Raw genomic sequence first — 23,130 nt, 5'->3', positions numbered from 1 at the left:
TTAATTGTTTTTATCCGGCCGTAATGGTTTTAGCTATTTCTTTTAAGCAGTCACGGTACATTTGCCCGGAAACTGCCCCTTGTCTCCAGACACAAAAAGAACCCACTTTAATGTAATCATTCACACTAAAAAATAAAAGGCTCATCAATTTTGAAATGGACATTTTATTTTTGTAACTGTTCGGGATAATTATCCACGTCCATTAAAACTTCCCAGAGGGTTGAAAACACTTAACGCCGTGTGGAAAAAAACAACGCGAGGCGCACGGTGGCCTTGATGACGACGGTTGCCGGTCACGCTGGGTGCTTTTTGACGACGTGTTGCTGTTGGTTGTGTTCGCCTGTGCAGGAAACGGCTTCACCAACCCCAGGGCCTCCCCGGGCCTCCTCAGCGCGCCCAGCGGCAACGGCCTGGGTAAAATCATGCCCACCAAGTCACCGCCGCCCCCCGGAGGCAACATGGGGATGGGAGGCCGCAAGCCAGACCTGAGGGTTGTCATTCCTCCGTCGAGCAAAGGGATGATGCCCCCGCTGGTGAGTAGATGGACTCCTAATATGCACTACATGGACAAAAGTATTGGGCTATTAACTCACTCACTCCCAGCCTTTTTCACTGAAGCAACCCCCTTTGCTCCCGGCTGTTTTACTGGATTTTGCAAGGCCCACAGAATATTGTGTCTTATTGCTATAAAAACATGGAAACTACCAAAAGAAAGAGCATCAGGAAAAAAAGAGTATATTTATATCAGTTTCCATTTTCCAGTAATTAGCATTAGAATACAGCTGAATTTCATCATTATTCACAAATATGTTGAAAACTCTGGGGGGAAAAAGAGCTTGTTGCAACATGGCCCTGATTGATCTCTTATACTCTGCTGCCACCTACTGGCCGTTTTATGAAATGACTACCATTGCTTTATGCGACCTCTTCAGGTCAGAGGCCCTATCAAAGCCTTCTGTATGCTCTAGCATAAAAAATGACATAAAAACATATAAATATGTTTTGGGGACCATGGCAATATTAAAAATAAAACGTTTTTATGCGTTTTTGGGAGCAAATGAGTTTAAAGACAAGTCCTTAGTCTGAAAACCCGTGATTTTACCTAATGTTGGTCTCGTGCGATCACTGATTGATCATTTAATTGATAAATAGTTTGTCACATTCTGTGTTTTGTTTTGTATTATGTTTTCAGAGATTTATGAGATTTTAGCAGAGCTGTTTTTGTCCAAAAGATCCCCACTGAGACTATGTGCTGCTCGAGTGATGTAACGCTCACTCAATTATTCACATTTAAACACCAGGCTTTGTCTAATCATGATAATGAAGATGTAGAGCTCATTGACCACACGGAACACCCGAGGCTACACTAGACTCTTGTTGTTTTATTCTGGATTTTGGACTTGAGAATCAAGTGTCCAATACACCATTTAGTGTCTGTATTTGATTATGTTGACTGCGTATTGCCATACTGTACATTACAAGTGGCACATTTACCATATGGATGTGTTTACATTCACAGAACAAAACAAAATACACATTTATATGGATAAAGGTGTACAATAAATATACATGGAGTGGATAAATTAAGTTTTAACATCTTTTGGACCTCTATTGAAGAGTCTTGATGGCGTATGGCAGACAAGAGGAGGTGAGAGAGGGAGACATATTTTTACATGGCCGAGAATTCTTTCTTAAATTCATATTTCTCGCCTTCTTTATTAAATGGCAGTCATTTGGAACTTAAAAAAAAAAAGTACTAAGCGTTCTCAAGGTCAGCAGCAGCTCTTATAAAGTTAACAGAAATTTTAAATAAATAGTCCCTGAAGTTAACATAACATCTATTGTAGCATATTTAGATTACATTTGATTGCTTATACTTTCGCTGCAGTTTAGATCCTTTGCAGCGGATGTTTTTTTTTTTTTAATGTGTTTGTGTTATGTTATATCTGATTTGTCTGTCACATTGGCAAATATCTGATGCTCGTGAAAGTACCAAATTCCACATCTTTTTGCTTTTTATGCTACCTTAGAATTACTTTAAGAATTGTCACTTGAACCATGCATTGTGAATCCTGCCTAATGCATTCATTTTAGGAATTGTGCATTAGTGTTGCCGTTTAATTGTTTTGAAGTTTCCTATTTACTAGCATTAGCTTTTGCGCTCCTAACTGGAGTGAGTCGGGGTCGTGTTTTAAGAAGCAGGCTAGTCGGTGGTGTCTGAGCCTTTCAGTTGCTCACAAGCTTTTCCGAGGTTGGCGGCTGTGGCACGTCTGCAGACAGCCTGTCATTAGACAGTAATGGTATTAAATTAATCACATCTCGGCATGACAGAGTGTAGATGAAGACTTAATCAGGGGGCCCAAGGTGTGAGCCAGATAATATCTTGTCGCCCTTGTCGCGTTTTACTCATGCTATTGATTGAGTGCGTGTATTAAGGCAACCCCGGCCCGGTCACGGGAGAAATGGGAGTAAAGACAGTATAGTGTAAGGAAGGAGTAGTATTTCCTCAAATAGAGTTCAAAGGTTTCTATTTAGTCATCTACAAAAAGTGCCTGGCATTTATTTGAAGGTGTCTACTTCAAAGGATTTTTAAAGAAGTCTATTAAAGTGGTCTATTAACGCGGAAGCCACTTTTGAGCACTTCCAGTTTGGTATCTGAATCATAGCAGTGAAGAAATATTAGCTGGAACACTTTCTGTGCTCTCGTTTTGCAATCTGTGCTGTCGTTTGTCTTCTTTGTTGCGGGCCTCGAAACAACTTTGCAATTCTTACACCCTCGCAAGCCATTCACACGTCGCTCCATTGTTGTGGCCACGCGTGTGAAGTCAAGACGCCTCACATCTGGCGCGTTTTGCTTCGCCAGTGTCGCAACCGACAAAATGACTGCTGCAGCGTTTTTTTTACAACCGGTGTGTTGGTAACTACTTTTCCGATCCTTTGCTCTGTTGAGGTTAGTCGGAGGAGGAGGAAATGGGTTTGGTGAGTTTTTCTTGGGCAGTTGGTTGACTTTGAGGCATAGTGCACGGATTGCATATGTGTTTTTAAGAAGGGTACTCACATTTTCTGTACGGCTGGACGATTCATCGACATTTAATCGTGATTTCGATTTTGACTTACCTCGAACTTTAAAACGTACTAATATAGGGCTGTGCAATTAATCTAGATTCAATTACAATTATTACACTCCACAATTACAAAATCAGCATAACCTTAAAAAAAAAAAACAGTATTAATACTAATTTGTGACTTTTTAAAATGTATACATTTGCACCTTTAAAAAAAAAAATTTTTTAAATAACTAATAATACATTTTGTTTCACCCAAAAGGAACTTGCATAATTTTAGTGTTTAAAATAATTAAATTTGTCTTCATATATTTTTTGTTTTTTTTACATTTAAACATTTTCTTATTTTGTACAAAAAAATAAATGATTGTCCTACTGCGCAGTGCACATACCGCACTCCAACTTCAAGTTTTTGCCAACATAAATAAATATAATTCTAAATGTATATTATTATAAATTCTGTTTTGTCCAAAAGGAACTTGTGTGTTTCTATTTTTTTTCAATTGGTCTTAATATTTTTAAATGCGTTAAAATTTTCTTGTTTTGTACCATAAAATAAATAGTTTGAATAATCGTAAATCCAATTATTGCCAAAGTAATCCTGATTATTTTTCCATCATCAAGCAGCCCTATTCTAATTGAAGGGAAATGATTCATGTGCAAGAGGGCGCGGTGACGTTTTGAAAGTACCCCGAAAGCACCTGTTGCTTGCTTGATTCTGTTGTCCCGAAACATTCTTTACTGTAAAACGGAACACAAAACAAAAATAATTACACACATTGTCTATTTAAATACAAAATAATGCTTCATTTTTAAAACAAGGGTAGTGCTAATTGCTAAAGTCCGTGTAGTATCCCACTGTAATGCTAACAGGAAGCATTGACTTTGCTGTCATTGTTAGGAAGGGGTGTAAATGTTCAAAATCAGACCGATTATCTGCATGTGTGTTACCCTGCTTAAAAAGTGCCTGACTAGTATGTTGTTGAGAGAAGCCAGTTTGCCAATGCATGTTTTGGCTTTTTGACTTGTGAAAATTGCCTCCGCCTGTTGAGTTTGCTCCTCCGCATACACTTAGGCCACTCCAAGCCCGGACTGTGAAGGGCTGTTGTGCGCTTGTTTCCGTGTGTGTTTTTCTGTAGCATTTTCAGAACAACACACATATTTTTTTTTCATCAGGAAGATAGTGACATCATCTAAAATGAGGTCATTGTGTCAGATCCATGTTGAAGTCATCTGGCCTCAGAGTGCTGGAACAATGCGAGGAAGCTGTCAGCATGATGATGAGATGATAGTATGGCAGTTGCACACATGTTTGTTACATTACTTTGGCCATCATGTCTGCTATTGATTGTTGCTGCATGGCCGCAGTATGCCGCGTTGTTTGGTGTGGATTACGTAACACTGCATTAAATTACAGCCAAAGTTCCCTGCCACTGAATTCATCTTGGGTAGTGCACTTCAATGCATGACATTTTAAACAAAAAAAGTTGAAGGACGTGTGCTGTTTGTGTTGGATCAAGTCAGAGCATTACCATAGCAAACTGGAGGTCCACAGCACCACCGTGTGGTAGAAGATATTATTGCATCCATTAAGAGTACAGTAAAGGATGATGGCATGCCAATAGTTCTTATATTGACTTTTTTTTTCTTACATGAAATCAATAATCAGTTATTGACTGTTGATTTTATGAATAATTTCACAAGTGAGACATTAATCATTTGTTTTGTAAGACGGCATTTAGTATTTTTTTCTCTAAATTTCCTTCAACCATGCCAGATTAATAAAACATGTTGTTTGCATTTATTATTGTCACTGTTGTTGTTACAGCTATATTGTATTGTTACTGTTCAGATTAATATATTATACAGTATATTTGTAACCATTATGTTAAACTGAATTAACTAATAAATAAAATAATACATATTGATTTATTAATTGAGTTAAAAACTTAATTATAAATAAATCATAATACATAAATATAAATTTTTTGATCATTGATTAGATTGGATGAAATGTAGACATAATTATAAAGTAAATAATTAGATTAGGGTTAGAAAAAACATTATCATAAATAATAATGATAATAATAATAATAATGGTACAGCTAACATCATATGATATTGATATACTGTAAAAAATATTTCCTAAGTGAACACTTTTTTACATATTAAGTGATCCAACATGAATGTTTTTTTCATCACACAATCAGTAATGAAAACACTCACCCTAGTGCAAGGCAGGCATGTAAAATACTACTACAACTACGACAATACTCTAGCGTATTATTGTATTGTTTTTCTCCTTGCAGAGCACCCAAAGGATAAGCAGCTCCCAGTCGAGCCAGCCACTGGCCACTCCAGTGGTATCGGTCACCACACCCAGCTTACCTCCACAAGGCCTGGTCTACTCGGGCATGCCCACCTCCTACAACCCTGCTGGTAAGCCCCGCCCCCTAAAGCCTCTGGACCGTGTTAGACAGCTGCTCTTTTGCCATCATGATTAAGGAGTTTCTACTTGTGTTTCTTGTTTTTGCAGAGTATTCCCTAAGCAGTGCAGAGCTCTCCTCCCTGCAGGGCTTCAGCTCTCCCGGGATCTCGCTGGGCTCTATGTCAGCATGGCAACAGCATCAACTGGGCCAAGCGGCGCTTAATTCTTTGGTGTGAGTAATACTCTACCCAGCAAAGAGGGCACGGCACGCTCCTCAGACGGAGTACAAAACAAAATAACAACAATTGTATGAGCACCAGGTGTTCAGATTTGAAAGTTTGACTGATTTTTGTTGTCCAACCTTTCCTTAATCCTTGAACGCTCTTGTTACAATTGCATCTTTGGTATGTCAGAAATGCTTATGTTGTCAATGCTTATGCTGCATTCGATGATGGTGGGATTTCGGAATTATTTCACCCGGATTGCCCCATTTTGACCTCAAAGCGTTTGAGGCGAATGTAAACAACAAAGATGATTCTGATAGTTTGTTGTTCTGGTTCACATAGTCAGTACAAATTTGTGTTATGTGAAATAACTTATTTAATATAATAATAAAGAGATAATTACAGTATATTTTTCGAGTCTTGTTAATTATGTTTTGATATTAAAGTGATGTGAGATTGAAGCCGGTTGGGGAAGTTAGGGTCTTTTTTCCCCGCCGACTTCACAATTCAAACCTTGCAGTTCAAACGGGCATTCCGGTGCACTTTTCTTGGTTGGAGGTGGGAAACGTCCCACTTCCTCGAATGCAGCATTATTACATACGAGCCCATGTTTAGTCTTGAGGAAAAGAAAATCTTAATTTATAAAAAGTATCGGTGAAATAACAAAATTAGGCATTTTTTTCTACAATCAAATTTTTGGGGGAGGATTTTCAAAAACAGCTTAATTTGATAATAAAAATATTTAATGCACGTTTGTATATGTTTGTATGCATATATGTGTGCAGGTTTTTTTCTTAGCGGGTTTTGGAGAATAAAATAAACTACAAAAATACTGTACAAAAATATTTTGGGAAATAATAGAGAAAACAAATTGATTTTTTTTTCATTTTTATATTAGTCCTCCAGATGGCGCCATTTCCTGTTTAAAGCATGCTGGAAAATTGTACACCTCATTTACTGTTTTTTCTGTATCGCTAACAACACAGTGGTACCTTCACTTACAAGTGACCGCCGTGAAGGTACTGTAATGCCCTCACATGTGGGCAAGGAGACCCAAGTCTTCAAAGTCCACTATTGTATGTAGTTGAAATGTTGTTTTGCCCCCTCCCCAGCAGCGGCGGAGGGCACCTACCTCAGGGCTCCAACCTCTCCATCTGCACGAGCCAGAGCATCAACATTAAGTCAGAGCCTATCTCGCCACCGCGAGAGCGCGTCACCCCCTCCGGCTTCCCGCCCCAGCAGCCTGCTCTGCACCCTCAGCAGCAGCAGGGCCCCGGCCGGCAACAGGAGGGTCTGGGACGCTCGCCCGCCGACAGCCTCAGCTCCTCCTGCAGCTCCTATGACGGCAGCGACCGCGAGGACCACCGGGCGGACTTCCACTCGCCCCTCGGCCTGGGCCGGGCGCCGGCGGCAGGCGACAGGGAAAGTCCCTCGGTCAAGCGCCTGCGCATGGACGCGTGGGTGACATAGAGCGGCCGGCGGGCGTGCAGCAGGCAAGAGCAAAGGGTCCTTCTAGCTAATGATATCGTTACTCAACAACCCCGGGTTCAATTTGTAATTGAAGCAGGTACTGATGAGAAGCGTTCACAGACAAACATGTTACAATAGATTGTTTGTAGTCCTCTGCCAATTATATGACGTCATTGCTGTTTCACTGTTGTGCTCGCAAACAATCAGAGCAAGCTGAGGGCAACGGTTTTCTAAAATCATGCTGTAAACACACACATACACACACTCGCGTAGATTTACATGTATCAAGTGGCCTCTAATTTATTGATGTCGAGAATGTAGAGCAGCAGGAGAAAATCAAATCAAAGAAACGGTTGCAAAAATGGAGTAGTGTCCATGTTGCTGTTAAAGGGGGGGTGGGGAGTCCGAACATTATGGGAAATTGGCTTTTTGATTGCTTGAGCTGTAATCCCCACGCTATTCGCAGGGGAGAGGGGCCGAACCCTTGGAAAAAGTGAAGTAATAGAACCGCTCGCCCTCTCCTCTATATCCTGACTAGTTTATAAAATGTAAATACACCACAAATAATACTCGTTTTTATCCGTCTTGCCACTTGCTGTCGACTGAAAATGACATCACAGATGCTCAGGTAACAACCAATAACAGTTTAACTTTGAGAAAGCAGTTGAGCTGTCATTGGTCGTTACGTAGACCATATTACTGTAAAGAACATTTTGGGGTTGACTTCCCCTTTAAAACATTACCCTTAAAAAGAAAGGACTTGGAGATTATTAAAAATACATAAATATAAGTACAAGTGTAAATGAATGTGCGGCAAAGACTCTCCAATTAACAACCAATGTTAAGCTTACCAAGTCAGGCTGTATGACTTTGACATACTTCTTTTTCACCAATTCTTAATGGGCCTCTCTGAAAAGTCAAAGTACTGATCCGAAACGGTCATCGGGGCAAGGCAGTGCTAGTCTCCGCCGCAATTGTAAATGTCATTGTCTATAGAATTGATGGAGGTGCACTTCTGCAGAGGACTCCTTGGTCACTCTAACAGAAAGCGCCACTGCCACCTACTGTAGTGGATGTGCAATTACACTTTATTCTAGTGCAACAACAACAACAACAAAAATGTTCCCAGACTTTGCACGTAAAGTTTGCTGTTAATCTTAGGGGTGGGAAAAAGCATACTATATGTCTCCTTTTAATTTAAAAGTAGGAGATCGGGAAGCTAAGTGTGCATTGAAGGTCAACTTGCCCAGTCATCAGTAAGACAAGCCAAAGTTTGTTTTTCGTGTCACACTAGTATTTGTTTATCGTGACAGATCATCTCCATTTGAAAGCCATTTTTTCCCGCACAAAATTGTTGAGCCAACACCTTTGCTTTTATTGCGTGATGAATAGCCACTTTCAGAATGATTTCGCCAGTATATACTGCTATCAAGAAAAAAAATATATATTTTTTTTGTGGATAAACACCAAGTTTTCTGCAGTGTACAACCTAAAAAAAAATCACTTGGTGTGAAATCTGGGCCTGTTTAGATTTCACACAATTCCAATTCTGCCATCTAGTGGAAGAGCATTTAATTGCTCTGGCTGTCAATGTACTGTAACTCATTTCAGACCATAGGAAGTCAATTTTGGTCATTCCCTCACGGTGTTTGGGAATCACCGATCAAATCCCGTGCCACAGCCTTGACTCGTTTCCCCTCTTATCAGCACACGCGCGACTCGGCATCAACATTTCGCCGCTCTCAGGAGGCGTCGCTCTGCATTGGCCGTGCGCTTCTGGCTTCACACCACTTAAGTCTTCAGTACACAGCCCCGTGGTGATCTATGCAGTTGCGGAGCTCACCAAATCACTAGCAACATATGAACCACATATAATATGATGTCAACGCATAAGGAGGACCCACAGGTAGACTGTTAGCCTCGTAAGTGCCACCGCTGCAGGAATTGATTTCATACACAATTACACGTACACCCATGTAACGGTATAGTGGAACCCCCAAAGGTCAACGCTATTCAAATTTCCACATAGGATATTACATCAGCTCTATAAATTTGACTGTCACCATCCTAATTGCATCCTTCATAGTTACACAAGTGCAAACATTTGAGTAAAACTCAACTACTATGTATGACATGGTAAGTAAAATATTTGCATCAGTTACTTCTTCCACAAATTTCCTCTTGTTAGTTGTCACTGCTACCATTCTGTGATGGCAACACCTAAAAAGCCAAAGAAAAAGCAAAACGCACTCGTGGGAAAGGAGAGGATGTCTAAATCATTTGTACATGGCCAGATACCTTTTAATTACAAGCCATTACAGGTGCGTGATGAGGCCTCCCAAAAAGTGATTCCAGTACTGACATTAAAAGCTCCAAAACCATTTAACCCACAAATGCTCATAATGTACAGTAAATGCATGCCCCCCCCCCCCCCCCACACGCACACACATTGCATTAAGTAGTAAATAGTTCCCCATGGCAGCTTTAAACAGTACACAGCAGGCCAAAATAGCAATAACAAAGTACTCCAAACATAGCAGCACACGTTTTTTTTAGCACTTGACGCCATTTTACTCTATCAGGGAATTTTCTAGTATCTATATGCACATGTAGGAAATGCCTTATTCCAAAGAAAGACAACACCACTCGATAATAAAAAATATTTAAAAAAAAAAAACACACACACCTCGCTTCTCAAGAAGAAGAAAAAGCGCACGGCCAAAACAGTGACTCTGTTCCTCTTCTCTGGATGACGAATGTGAAAGGAAACACACTTTGCTTTGCTTGCTGGCTTTTTATAAATATATATATGAAAAACACAAATGTGTGTGTTTGCTCAGTGTTTGTAGTCCTAATTAGTTGACTTATTAAGTAAAAGAAGCTGTTTTCTCGGTTTGACTGCTCAGACCGTTTTGGCGGCACAAGCTGGACTTTGTTGCCAATGAAGATATTTGTTTTTCCAAAAAAAGAGAAAAAAAAAATGTTAAGTTAAACTGGGTTTTATTTTAATTTCATCCTATAATGGAAAAAATATTCAAGTGAAGTTTTTATTGAACAATTCAAATACTATGCTATTAGATATTTGTTGTACAAATTTGTATTTTCAGAAAAGTACAATTATTGGCTTTTAATGTGTTATTTAGGTTATATCTTTCTCTTTCTGTGTATATATATATTAAAAAAATGACAAACGCTGACATGGCATTTGTTCTCTTGTTGTGAATACACACAGACACAGAGAGTAGCAAACTTGATTAAACACATCAGTGTATGTTCAGTCTGGACGTGGTGTCTACTTCATCTTTGACTTGCCCATTAAATGCATTTATTGGCCTAAAGAACTATCATTGTGTGTACATTGTGTGTGATCCACTAAGATTTTATATATTATATGTATATATATATATGTATATGTATGTATATATATATATATATATATATATATATATATATATATATATATGTATATGTATATGTATATGTATATATATATATATATATATATATATATATATATATATATATATATATATATATATATATATCTATCTTAAACTTAAATTTTTTCCTCAATTCAAGCACACAAATTATTAACTTAGTGTGAATGTGATCTAAGAAATGTTTTGGGGAATCTTGATATGTACAGTATATATATATATATATATATATATATATTAAATTAAATTTATATATATATATTGAATTAATTGCCCCAGGGTGGATTGCAGGCCTTCTTGTCACATTGTTGTACTTCTAGTAACTGGCCTGCTCGTGGCGCTGTGAGACAACAAACAATTTGCATCTCTTTGGCCAAGTGAATTCATGAAGAAGAATGGAACGGTCAAGGTAAAAAGGTTAAGCTTGTTGTAGTTTCACCATCCGCCCTGCAAGTAGCGCTGTAATACCATGGATAATTTTATTCCAATCTTCCCTTGAATTGATGACATCGAAGAAGAAGCGTAAACGGTAACGTATGGCAAACGAAACAACAAATAACTTGTTTCTCACTGCTGTAGTGTTTTTGTTTTTTAAATCGAAATTTAAACCATTGAATTTATGATTTGAAGTATTAAATTGCTGATATAATATGTCTAAACAGTGATAAAGCCACCTTTAGCATGATTTTAAAGTTCATTTTCATAGTAATATGAAATATTGCTCCATCATACATTTAAACTGGCCATAAAGCACGGATTTAACCTCTTAAATTTGGATGTTTACAAAGTGTAATTAGTGGTCATAATTTGAATTATTTAAAATAAAAATATGAGGGACAAGCACTAATATAGGTAAATGGTTTATAAGTGTAGTTAGTTTCAAAATTGAGAACAAATTGACCATTTTAATTCAGCTATAGCCTGGTACCTAAACTGCACGATGATGACATTTTTAATGTATATCCATCATCAAATTTCAACATGAGGATATAAAGCAGAGCGAAAAATAGGGTTTATGTACATCCCTTGTGTATTTTAACATGTCAAATCTTCTATTTTGTGCTATCAGGTACGTGTTTGTGGTTTGCCGTCTCTCGGAGCAGCTGTGTAGCAGGCGGGAACAGGTCCAGTGTGCATGTGTAGAGTTACCAAGTGGGCTTTGGGCCTTGTTTGAGTTGCAGGAGAAGGGGCTACGGGCCACCTGCCGGAGGGGCTTGCCCTGTTCCAATCCTCCCAAATCCCGCCTTTCAACCGGGAGCCAAGCCGGGGTTCTTTCGTGTGGGCCTGATCCACCGTTAAGACCTGGGCAAATATTGAACAAGCTTGGGCCTAGACTCAAACGCATCTGTTGTCATACAGTCTCCACTCTACTGGCGGCGTAGAATGGGGGAGAGACACAGTTGAACACCGGCGGGTCTGTCACATTCACTTTTTGTGTGGATGGAGAAAGACAGTTTATACTTTGCAAACACAAATGATGAGTAAACAAACATGCGGGGGGGGGGGGGGGGGGGGGCTTGTGTGGTGGTAGAGATGCATTTTGGAAGACCTGAAATGACCAAGAGATTGCCAGTATTTCATATGCTGCCGTCTTGTCACTCTATCCATCCAGCAGTATTTTTGGATAGTCAGAAGGCAGAGTTTCACTAGTAAAGCAGGGCCAACACAGCAAAAAAAGAGGCCGGATTTCCCCCCTCGGACATAAAATGATGTTAAGAATGTTAAAATGTTCTTGAAAACATTGCATGAACTGTTAAAAAAAAAAAAGTGTTTAGGATGCAACAATATGATTCTTGATGTCTATTTTTTGTATTTCCGCATTTTCCTGTTGGATAGTGAAGATCGACCCTAGTCCCGAAATTAATTTTGTGAGATCATTTAAGGAATCATTTCATCCTCCTGCACAACCTTGGAACGTAGCTTTTACCGGCTCGGCTTTGAAATGCTACAGTTGCATTTCACAGGTGTTGAAACTCGTCTCGCAAGACAGGTATGGCCAGTTTCAGCCAGTGGGGCCACTCCCACCAATGACCGATCAACGACTGGCACGTTTTGACGCACATCCTTTGAAATCAAAGACATAATGTGACAGGGCCACCTCATTGAAAGCAACTCGGATTTTGGGACGACATTCGACAGAGCAGGTAGCTTGTTTTGAACTTCAGTCTACTAGCAGAGTACTTTAATAAAGGAATATATTCTATTGACATATTATTTCCCACTTATGGGAAATATTTTGGCCTTATCGGATAATGCTTAAGATTTATCATGACTATTGCACTAATGTCATCACTATTTCTGTTTCTAATTGAGCTAAATGACAATTTTGTATTATGTTATGACTTTGGAAGCTTTACATTTTAGTTTCACTTTGTTTCAGGGTAGAATCCACAGTGTTTTTAATCGGGTCATACAAATTGTGAGAATGTTGCATTCCTAAACCTAAGACACCAATTGATTCACAGAGTAGCAATTGTCTTTTAGGAGGTCGCCATCATTCAACTTTGGCCTGTGCACATTTCAAGTTAATGTGTGTACTCTTTCATTTCCAAGGAAACACTCAAAATGGAGGTCAAGAAAAAGAAGTTAATAGACAATCTCCGCATGAAAACAAGGCTGGCCAATCTGATGAAACCCGGTAAGAAGGCATCAGACAAGCAAAAAACAAAAGTAGGCCTCAGGCGCAGTATATCTGTACCGGACCTGAGTCTCGAACATGACGTGGCTGTTCCTCCGAAGACCGCCTTGCCCAAAACATCCGAGGCTACATCATTTGGACTTAGTGATAGTGATTCTGTTGCGAGCGGCTCTATCCCAGATGTCTCGACTTTTTTCGACAAAGAAATTGGCCCCAGGCTTCCTGTAGACATAGGCTCCAATAGAATTACTTCTCCATTGGATCTCTATGAGGAAGTAAATAACGTGGTGATTTCAAGCATGGAGAAGACTGTGAACACGCCCGTAGCCAAGAGGAAAGGACACATTTTTAACTTTGACGCTATTCCAATGCCAAAATTCGTTTTTACCAAATCAGCCATTTCACCGAGACCAAAGTCCGCAATGATCTCCGAACAATCTTGGATACCCGAGGACACTCCAGCAGACAGAGCGAAAATCGCTGACGCGTTGGCCAGAGCAAACTCAATGGGAGAACAATCAAACGTCAACGCACGTTCAAAGGTTGTGAAATTCAGGCCACCGTCTGGGAAACGGAGCCTGTCGGAACACAGAGAAAATACGCCTCTGACGTTGGAGACTCTCGGTAAACCTCTGGACAGCGCAGAGAGTGAATATTGTTGGTCCGGTGAGGACCAGGTGGCCATGCCGTGGTTGATGGACACGGAGGGACTGGACCCGGATGTTGTGATTTCCTCCATCACCAACGACCACAGCATTGAGGAATCTTCACTGGAAGGAGCCACTCAAGAGGAAATTGAGGTCAGTTTGATATACATTTGTAGATATACTTGCTAGATTAGTGATTATTTCTGGTGTCAATGACAACTTTTTTTGTTCTAGTTTAGTCAAGATTGGAAGATGTTATTTTTGAAGGTGCGTGGGGGGGTCCTGATAGTTTGAAGAATTGTAGAACATTATAGCCTTTACATGGTGGACATCAAATCTTAAGTAGTATTTGGTTGTTACTAACATATCTATGAGAGTCACTTTTGAAAAATGGTTTCCAGTTGAATTTAATACATTTTGTAGAAAACTTTATTTGGACGTAGTGACGTAGAATGGTATCAGTATGAGTGTAATGAAAATTGTATGTGTGAATATGAGGATGAATTATTATGATGTATGCCTATGAATTACATGTACATATGCTACTGTATTATTGTATCTATTGAAATAAGTCAAAACATAAGGGGTAGGACTAGATAAGTTTTTAACTTTTTTAACCTTATGAGCATGTAAACTCTTTTCTTTCTTCCTATTCTTATATTTTACACTTGTAATGTGTTTTATGTTTTTCTATGTTTATATGTTCAATAAACCAACCGAACCAAACCAAAAAAAAAAAGGTCACTCGCTCTCTGCCAAGCAATGCGAAACGGGTATAAAGAAAGCGAGGGAAGTCTCGTAGCGTTCCTAAAGAAGCAACATGCGATCGGGAGCGCTCTCAGGAGAGGGTGACTCTCCCGATCGCATGTTGTTTCTTTATAAACGCTACGAGGCTTACCTCACTTTCTTTATACCCGTTTTGCGTTGCTCGTCAGAGAGTGATTGGCCATTATTCGTCACTACGCAGAAAGCGTTGCGACGTAAACAATGGTGGCATACGTACAAATAAAGTTTCGACAAAATGTATTAAACTGGAACAGTATGTTAATAACAACCAAATAAATAATAAAGCGTAAACTTGTCATTACAGTCGGGGTTCCTTTTTAAAAGTATTGCAATATTTTGCCGCTACATTTATTACCAATCGGTACATATTCAAAATTTGCACCTAGCAGGCTCAGAGGTGCACTTGTTTAGTGTCTTTTGGCATGCTAATGTTTTCTTTTGTGTTTTCATTCCACTTAATCCCAGTCTATTCGTCGGCGGTACTGTGTTGTGCTGGCGCGACCTGATAAAACGCGGCTGTTATTCAGTGTTAAGTTAAATGATCACCTGGGATTTGGCTGTGTTGTTGAAACGATCATAACGACGAGTTTATCTTTACCTAGAACAGGATCAGGCCTCTTCCAAATGTGGATAACAGTCAAGATATGAATGAGATATCTGCCGATGCAAATGCAGCATAAATGCAAAGATCAGATCATGTCAGTGTGAACTGTATATCCAAAATACTATAAAAATGAAGTGCTTAATTTTAAACTACAGTGAAAGCATTAGGGAGTAATGCTGACATTAATCTGTATGACTCCAAGTACGCTACACTGTCTTTAATTTGTGTATAAATTATTTTGTTATTGATTACTTCCTTGTTGCTGCACACATTTGACTTTTGTGGTCAGGTTATTCTGTTGTTTAGTAACTGCAGACACAATATCACTTGACAAAAGACTCAATCCACTTTATTTCAAAAGCACACTTTATAAACAAACGTTTCCAAAGTGCTGCACGTTGAGATCCACACTCTATCACTTCCTATCAAAGACTGACATTAAATAAATCATAAAAAGTCTCAGTCTCTCCTTTGGTCTCTTGAGGTCTACGTGATTTGTTGGAATTTAGATGTGTCTGGGGTTGGTGAAGGACTCTGGTTGGTGCCCTGGTGGGTGGTGTCTGGTCGGTGCTGGATTTCACTTTCCTTTCTTTTCTTTGGTCCTTCCTCGGGTCTCCTGACGGCCTCACGACTCTGGCTGGAAGTGTTCGGTTTAGGTGAACGGTATGGGATTTTTTAATAGGTTTTAGGTGAACTAATGAATACACACACACTCGCACGCACGCACGTACACATACTCACCCACATACAAAAAAAAAAAGAGAGCAATGATGAGGACATGTCAAATCTGTAAAATTACTGATTGAACAATACTGAGCTCTCCAGAAAAAAAAAATCAATCATAAAAAGCTTTCTGGATTATTAATACAAAACTATCAAAAGTAGTATGTATGGAAGTAACTGAACATGCCTTCTTGTGCCGTATCACCGCATATTCTTACACCATTGCGCAATCCATTTCAATGCGAGCTGTTTATATGAACTCAAAAGGTATGCCAGTATCGCTGTAAACCGACGACCAACTCAACTTTGGACCAACGCAAGAGTCCCTTTAAGTGGTCCACTTTTTTTGAGGGCTTCAACCCTCGAGTTTAGAAAACATTCACATTCCTTTCATCAACATCTTAGATGTTTGTATTCCCCGCAATCATTTTGACTTGTTCCTAATACAGATGTCTAGTGAACCATGTGAATTCTTTGAGGATACTCTTCTGGTCCCACTAGAAAGCTCAGTGAGTGCCACAAGACTATTTTGCCAAAATCAGGTTTTCAAATCACTAATGTAGATAAATATAAATGTGTTTTCCTTGGGGGGCGGGCAGTTTTTAACTGCAGGGTCAGACCTCCAAGTCCCGGCCCCAGTCCAGAGGTACCTGCTTTGCATCAGCTTGAAACATGGACAAAACCTGGTCATACGGGACAAACGCGGTAGGTGAACAATACTGAAACATTTGACTGATTTACAGTCCGCCTTAACTTGATCTTTCACTGCTTTTGTTTTGGGCACATTGGACCCTTTTAAAAGTGTGTCAAAAGTGTTTGAAAGCAAGATGGGAAGTAGCTGGTATTTGCTAGCGAGGATGTCGTCTCCTGTCAAGGGTTGTGGTCGTGTGCAGTCTTCACAGTTGACAAGTATGCTGTCAGACCAGTATGAGAACGCGCAGAATGCGATCAGTTCACCAGGATATTAAAATCTCACAAACTCAAACTGGCATGCAGATGAAAACCTTAAGTCCATGCAACATTGGTGCCCTGTTCAGGATCACCGGGGTGAACTGGAGCCTATTCTGGTTGATCACCTGTCAATCCCAGTGCTGACAGGGTAACTCCCATGCCCACTGGCAAATGATTGTCTAAAATTAATCAAACATTCACTTTGTTGTGCTGCAGGACAACCTCGGTAAAGTTATTTTTGGTATTTTAAATGAAGCGAGGAATCAATTTAGTTCAAGTTTTCATAAATCAAAAACCAAGAAGAGGCACATGTACAAATCTGAATTTTACTTCCTTGTGAGCTAATTGACTAGTGTTGTTTTTGGCGGCCTTTCCTTAAGTAAAGCTATCATTTTAGTGTGTGTATAGTTTCAGTCATGTCCATGCTCTTTTTTTTTTGTCTAGTCAAAGTTTTAGTCGACTACAAGTCTGGCTATTTTATTCTTATTTTAGTTAGAATTGTCCATGAATATTTTAGTCAAGCTTTAGTTGACAAAAACTGATGACATTTTAGTACAATGTCATCAGCAATAATACTAATAATAATAATAATCCAAATGTATTTGATATCTTTTTTTTTTTTAAAGTAGTGACAATAATTACTTTTGCCTGATAATGAGTTACTTTTATTATGAAGTAATTCAATTAATAACTCAGTTACTTTTTTAAGCTCGTAATGAGTAACTATTACTAGTTACTTTTTTAAAGTAATGTTCCCAACACTACATTTTAGTCAGTTTTACTTTAAGGTAAGTGATGGTATTTTTTTTAACAGAGATGGTAAATCCTGGTCCAGAAAGTAAAAACGCTGCCACAGTCTGGCTTGGCTAAAGTTCGGCCAGGATTTTACTTTCCAATCTGGTTTTGCCACCACTGCATTTTTTAGTTTTAGTCAAAGAAAACATTTTATTTTAGTGTTTGAGCTTCCAAGGTGTTTTTTTATTTTATTTTTAAGAACTCCCCAAATTCTCGACTAAACAGGGATATACTTCATGTATCCCTCGCCGTTGACTGTATCGGCGTTACACGTCTCAATGTGATATCAAAGGGCAGCGGGTGCCCTCATCGCTGACAAGATGGCTCCGTGATGATGCAACCCACACACGTTCCGTGCCTCGCCCCTGTTTGCCCAACAATCAGCGGTGTGCCAAAGGCTCGCCAAGGGCGTACATTGTCATTACATATTCTGAAAGGGATCCCCCCCCCACCCCACCCCCCTCGCACTCTTTGGGTTTGCCCCCCCATCCTCCCCCATTAATTTCCATCGTCACCGACCCTCGCTTGTGCCAGAGCTTTTCTCCTCACGAGCTGCCACATTCTCCTCCTGTCAAGTTGCCTGGAGGTTTCCCTGTCACAGGCTGGCAGGGTGGAGCTGCTGTGGGTCCTGCCTGCCTTTTGCGAGATGTTCATTTGGAGTAGGGAGCTGACAGGCCTGACAGCCCATCCCCACAGGGCCTTTGTCATGTGATTCAAGCATCCCTGCAGGCTCTCTCCGGCACCCCTTTATCCCCCACCCCGACACAAATGAAGGCATGGAAATGGCTTTCTTTTTTTTTTGCAATTGCAGAAACAAAGAAATCTCATACCCTCACCCCAGACTTTATTAACAAGCTTGGGAGATTAACACTGGTTGCTTCGAGATTTTCGCTTTCTGCTCGTCTCACGCTGGCGAGCGTTTCGGCTCTTTCACAATTAAACGGCTACACGGCAGTGTGTGTGGTACGCCTCCTCAGGAATCAGTGCGTGTGTGTTCTTCTGTAAGACAATTTGACGACCTCTACGATGCGATGCATTATGCTAATATGTACCCGTTGTGCTTTGAAGGTAAGAGCGACCCCTACGTGAAGTTCAAACTGGAAGGAAAGCAGTTCTACAAGAGCAAAGTGGTTTATAAAAACTTCAATCCCAGGTGGAATGAGTTCTTCTCGTATCCCCTGCGGGACAAAGAGCATATTGTGGATGTCCGGGTAGGCGTAGTTTTCCTCAAACTTTTGATTTGAATGGAAATACATGATTCCACACAGTCGAAACCCTCTCAATTGATCATTTATCTACTCCATTTCATTACAGGTCTATGATAAAAATCTGACTACTGATGAATTCATGGGTTCTAGTACAATCGCGCTGAAGAACCTCGAACTTCACAAGTGAGTCTTGTGGGTTATGAAAACAATATAAGACAGGTGTAGGCAATGAAATGTGTTTTACAGCAAAAAATATTTCATAAAAACTCCCCATCATTGTTATTGGACAGCTTTAGCAGCACGGCCATATAAAGCATTCAGACAACCACTTGCTATACTGTATATGATATACATGGATTTGCTGTTGAAGGCATATAGGTGCAGCTCGATAAAATTCATTTATTTCTGGATTTAATTCAAAAAGTGACACTTATCTATGATATGTAATGTAAATTATAAAAAAAAAAATTACACTGCAAAATTTCACTTTTTTTTTTTTTATATATATATATATTGAGTTTAGTAAATTAACCAATGTAATCCCACAGTTTCCCATTTCGAAAAATTTGAAAATTACAACTAAAACAATGCAAGATGATTTTAATATAAAATTTAGGTAGGGATTCTTAAAAAAAATCCAATGTATTTTTATTTTTCAGCAAAATTTAAGAACATTTCCAACCTATTCTAATTTATTGAGTTTCACATGTCCATGTAAAGGTAATAAATAGCCTCCTATTACAAACGCATGCTCTGTTATAAAATATATTTTGGTAGTTGTTACATAAATACTCCTTATTTTTCATGGTTCATGAAGGAGAACACAGATAACCCTTTCACACAATAGAGATATATTTCCCAAAACTTTTTTCCGTTTTTTAATCCACTGTTTTTGTTTTGCAGTGAGATATTACTGTCATTTTCAAAGAGGCCTGACATCATAAAAAAAGTTTTCTAGGACATGAAATCTCACCTTTCTCTGTAGGAATTATGAATTGGAGTTGCCCCTCACTGACCCTAAAAGCAAAGAGGGCGACTTGGGCGTCCTCTTCGTGGATGTGTGCCTAATGTTTCGAGACGCCACCATCAAACGAAAGTGGGTGAGTATTTGTGATATGGAAAGTATGCCCAGCAATGAAAACCGTGTTGTGTTGACTCTTGTCCATGTTACTTTTTTTCCAGAGATATCCAGCCAAAAAGCCAAAGGTAAGATTGCCAACATGTGGCCTCAATTTGATGAGTTTTGTGATGAGAACACTAGGGGGCAGTAGCTCACTGTGCTATCGTGCAACAAAGACCAAGGTGGATGGACTGTGGACTTTTGTATTGCAACCTTGGTTTCAGAACCACTATGGCGCTTTCACATTGCACCTTCATATTTGCAATTTATCAGCAGACAAGACACAATATGATATTCTGATCCAAACCAAAATAATAACATTGACCACTTTTAGATGAATATTACAGGACGGTAATTGCGTTTTGTAGTAAACAAAGTTGCGTCGCCTCTCAAGTGGCTTTCGGGACACCGCCGCCGTAATTAGATTCAGTGCGAAACAGTTGTGCGGCTGCTTGGGACTGACTAGCACCGCATCGAGTGGGTTTATATTCGCACCTATGCAGTCTCTACATCTGCCACTGTTCCGTCTCTTGATGGTCCAGCAGACAATCTCAATTTGAAATGAGATGACAAAGGAATGAAGCCATTTTCATGCACTACAGATGGTTAAAGGTACTCAAAGGGAGATGGGAAATGTGCAGTGGGACTCCGCACGGGTTTCCGCTGCCTAAGTCGCAGTGCTAATTTGACAATGTAACAATGCCAGCCCCCCCTCCACCGTCCCCACCTCCCTCATATCATTTTTGACAATATCTTACTGCGTTTAACACCTATCCTGGAAGTGCTGAATCGCCAGCTTTTACAGTTCCACTCCCCCTCTGTCTTTGCTTTCACTCCCCCGTGCGTGTTGCCACCACGGAGACGGGAGTAAAAACTCCCGTTTCTAAAACGTGTAGGGAGGCTTTGGCGGCAAAGGCGGCACACCGCCAGAGCTACATGCCGAAGATCGGCACGGCTGATAATTCCCAGGCAAAGTGGGCAATAACCCAGATGTTAGGGAGTAATATCGCAGCTGCGGACGGACAGTGGCGAGGCGGCGGCCAAATGGACCCGGGTCTGAGCTCGTTGCGCCTGTCCCCATGCTGTCTCGCCATATGGAAGCCATCGCGCGGCCCTTTTTAGGACCAGGAATAGATTCTCTTCGGGGGCCACTTACAGTTAAGTGGAATTGTTTTATTGGCCGCTGAGATAGAAACGTGGCCAAGATAAACACTTGGGACGACTTGGCTGAGGTCTGTTTTCTATCGCCGTTCCACTCTCTCTGTTCTCTCTCCTTTTGAAGAGGGCTGATATTTATAGGGCCTCGCCTGCGGTATTCCGTGTTAATTCAGGTCCCCGAGATGAGCTTTGATCCCCTCCGGATTGGGTGGCAAAGCAGGTTGAGACCTCCGTGGCGGGGCAGGAGGGGCTGGAGCGGCGGGGGAGTTGTTTGTTTCTAGCCCGAGAAGCCGGACAATCAAAGAGGTTTGAGCCGATGATGGTCCTGCTCTTTAATTACCGTCGGCCTGACGCAACCTCTCTGCTGTATGTGTTTTTAAAGCGCCGTGCTATCACTGAGCAGCCCCACGGGAACACTAACAGGGAAACATATCAAGGCCGCTCTGTCTTACTCCCTTCGCGGTGCACGGCGGGAAGAGTCCATTTGCCGAGCTTGTCCTCAATTTCCGACATGTTGACTAATGCAAAGCATGAGAACATGTGTTATGTTTAATAACGTGCTTTTTAAAGCGCAGGTGTCGTAACAATACTTCTGTGACATGATTTCACGAAAATACTAGGGGTGTCAGGCGATTAAGTTTTTTTATCGTAATTAATCGCATGACTTCAGTAGCTAACTCACTATTAATTGCAAATGTTATATCCGTTCTAAATATACAACAAAATATTTATTTTCAAATTTTTCATACTTGTTAATATGAGTGGGAATTTTTTTTTAAACTAATAGAAATATGGCTACATATTTTATTCATCCATCCATCCATCCATCCATCCATTTTCTTGGCCGCTTTTCCTCACTAGGGTCGCGGGGGTGCTGGAGCCTATCCCAGCTGGCTTCGGGCAGTAGGCGGGGTACACCCTGAACTGGTTGCCAGCCAATCGCAGGGCACACAGAGACGAACAACCACACTCACATTCACACCTAGGGACAATTTGGAGTGTTCAATTAACCTGCCATGCATGTTTTTGGAATGTGGGAGGAAACCGGAGTACCCGGTGAAAACCCACGCAAGCACGGGGAGAACATGCAAACTCCACCCAGGAAGGCCGAAGCCCGGACTCGATCTCACGTCCTCTGCACTGGGAGGCGGACGTGCTAACCAGTCAGCCACCGTGCTGCTATTTTATTCATTGATATACTAATTTCATAATGATTCATAAAATGAGTTAAAATTCAAAAGATATACTGTACTGTAAAAAACGAGTGTGATATTGATTTGTGTTGAGGTCATTTTTCTGCCACTAGATGGCATAATCGCATTTGTAAGATGTTGGGGACAGCTCAGTTACACCTCTCTTATAAACCTCAGAAAAACACCGGTTTTGAGGTGTTGAGGTCATGAAAATGAACGGCAGCTAAGCCCGCTCATTGTTCCACAGAACCAATGTCAAGGTCGTGCTTTCCATGTTTTTCTATTGGCTTGTTTTACAGTAATCCCACTCACATTTGCGTTTTGCTTTTTGCAACTTCACCTATTTGCCCATCCTCTATTGTTCACTAAAAACACCCTAAAATGCCAGAAGATGACTCCAGAGCCCTGACTAAATAGGAAAGTAGCATAGGTGGTCCAAGGAAGTATCTCCAAGTGATACACCTTGACTGAGAGAAAAGCTTTGTACAGGATGACAAGCAGGAGCTAAGTTGAAACTGACTACATGTGTACTTAATTCATTCACTGGCATCCCAGTTAAAATAGATATTTGACGTCTATAGGCGTCAATGGCAGTGAATGAGTTTAATGAGATATTTTTTTTAAATCTTTAAATCATTTATTTGTTAGGTTAAATGTTGTAAGATGAATTTGACATACAGTAT

General features: G+C 40.2%; 2 protein-coding genes across 9 annotated transcripts in view; both read left to right on the top strand.

Moving 5' to 3' along the window:
* mef2aa (myocyte enhancer factor 2aa) overlaps window positions 1-10,529 on the top strand; it is a 72,285-nt gene extending 61,756 nt beyond the window's left edge. For 4 of the 7 annotated variants that reach the window (XM_077567732.1, XM_077567735.1, XM_077567731.1 and 1 more), the window contains 4 exons: window positions 349-533; window positions 5,375-5,504; window positions 5,602-5,725; window positions 6,830-10,529. In XM_077567732.1, the coding sequence (XP_077423858.1) occupies window positions 349-533; window positions 5,375-5,504; window positions 5,602-5,725; window positions 6,830-7,187 (797 nt within the window). In that variant the 3' untranslated portion in view covers window positions 7,188-10,529. The remainder of the gene's footprint in view (window positions 1-348; window positions 534-5,374; window positions 5,505-5,601; window positions 5,726-6,829) is intronic. The other 3 variants (XM_077567733.1, XM_077567738.1, XM_077567737.1) reach the window with 1 other exon arrangement.
* Window positions 10,530-12,156: 1,627 nt separating this feature from the next.
* LOC144053869 (multiple C2 and transmembrane domain-containing protein 2-like) overlaps window positions 12,157-23,130 on the top strand; it is a 48,927-nt gene continuing 37,953 nt past the window's right edge. The window contains exons 1-8 of one of the 2 annotated variants that reach the window (XM_077568724.1): window positions 12,157-12,768; window positions 13,178-14,062; window positions 16,472-16,531; window positions 16,622-16,727; window positions 18,837-18,979; window positions 19,083-19,159; window positions 19,962-20,076; window positions 20,159-20,182. In XM_077568724.1, the coding sequence (XP_077424850.1) occupies window positions 13,190-14,062; window positions 16,472-16,531; window positions 16,622-16,727; window positions 18,837-18,979; window positions 19,083-19,159; window positions 19,962-20,076; window positions 20,159-20,182 (1,398 nt within the window). In that variant the 5' untranslated portion in view covers window positions 12,157-12,768; window positions 13,178-13,189. Of the gene's footprint in view, window positions 12,769-12,841; window positions 14,063-16,471; window positions 16,532-16,621; window positions 16,728-18,836; window positions 18,980-19,082; window positions 19,160-19,961; window positions 20,077-20,158; window positions 20,183-23,130 lie in introns of those variants that run through there. The other variant, XM_077568725.1, reaches the window with a different exon arrangement.

This window comes from Vanacampus margaritifer, chromosome 6 (assembly GCF_051991255.1).
Source record: "Vanacampus margaritifer isolate UIUO_Vmar chromosome 6, RoL_Vmar_1.0, whole genome shotgun sequence".
Classification (NCBI taxonomy): domain Eukaryota; kingdom Metazoa; phylum Chordata; class Actinopteri; order Syngnathiformes; family Syngnathidae; genus Vanacampus; species Vanacampus margaritifer.
This window is presented reverse-complemented; position numbering and strand designations above follow the sequence as displayed.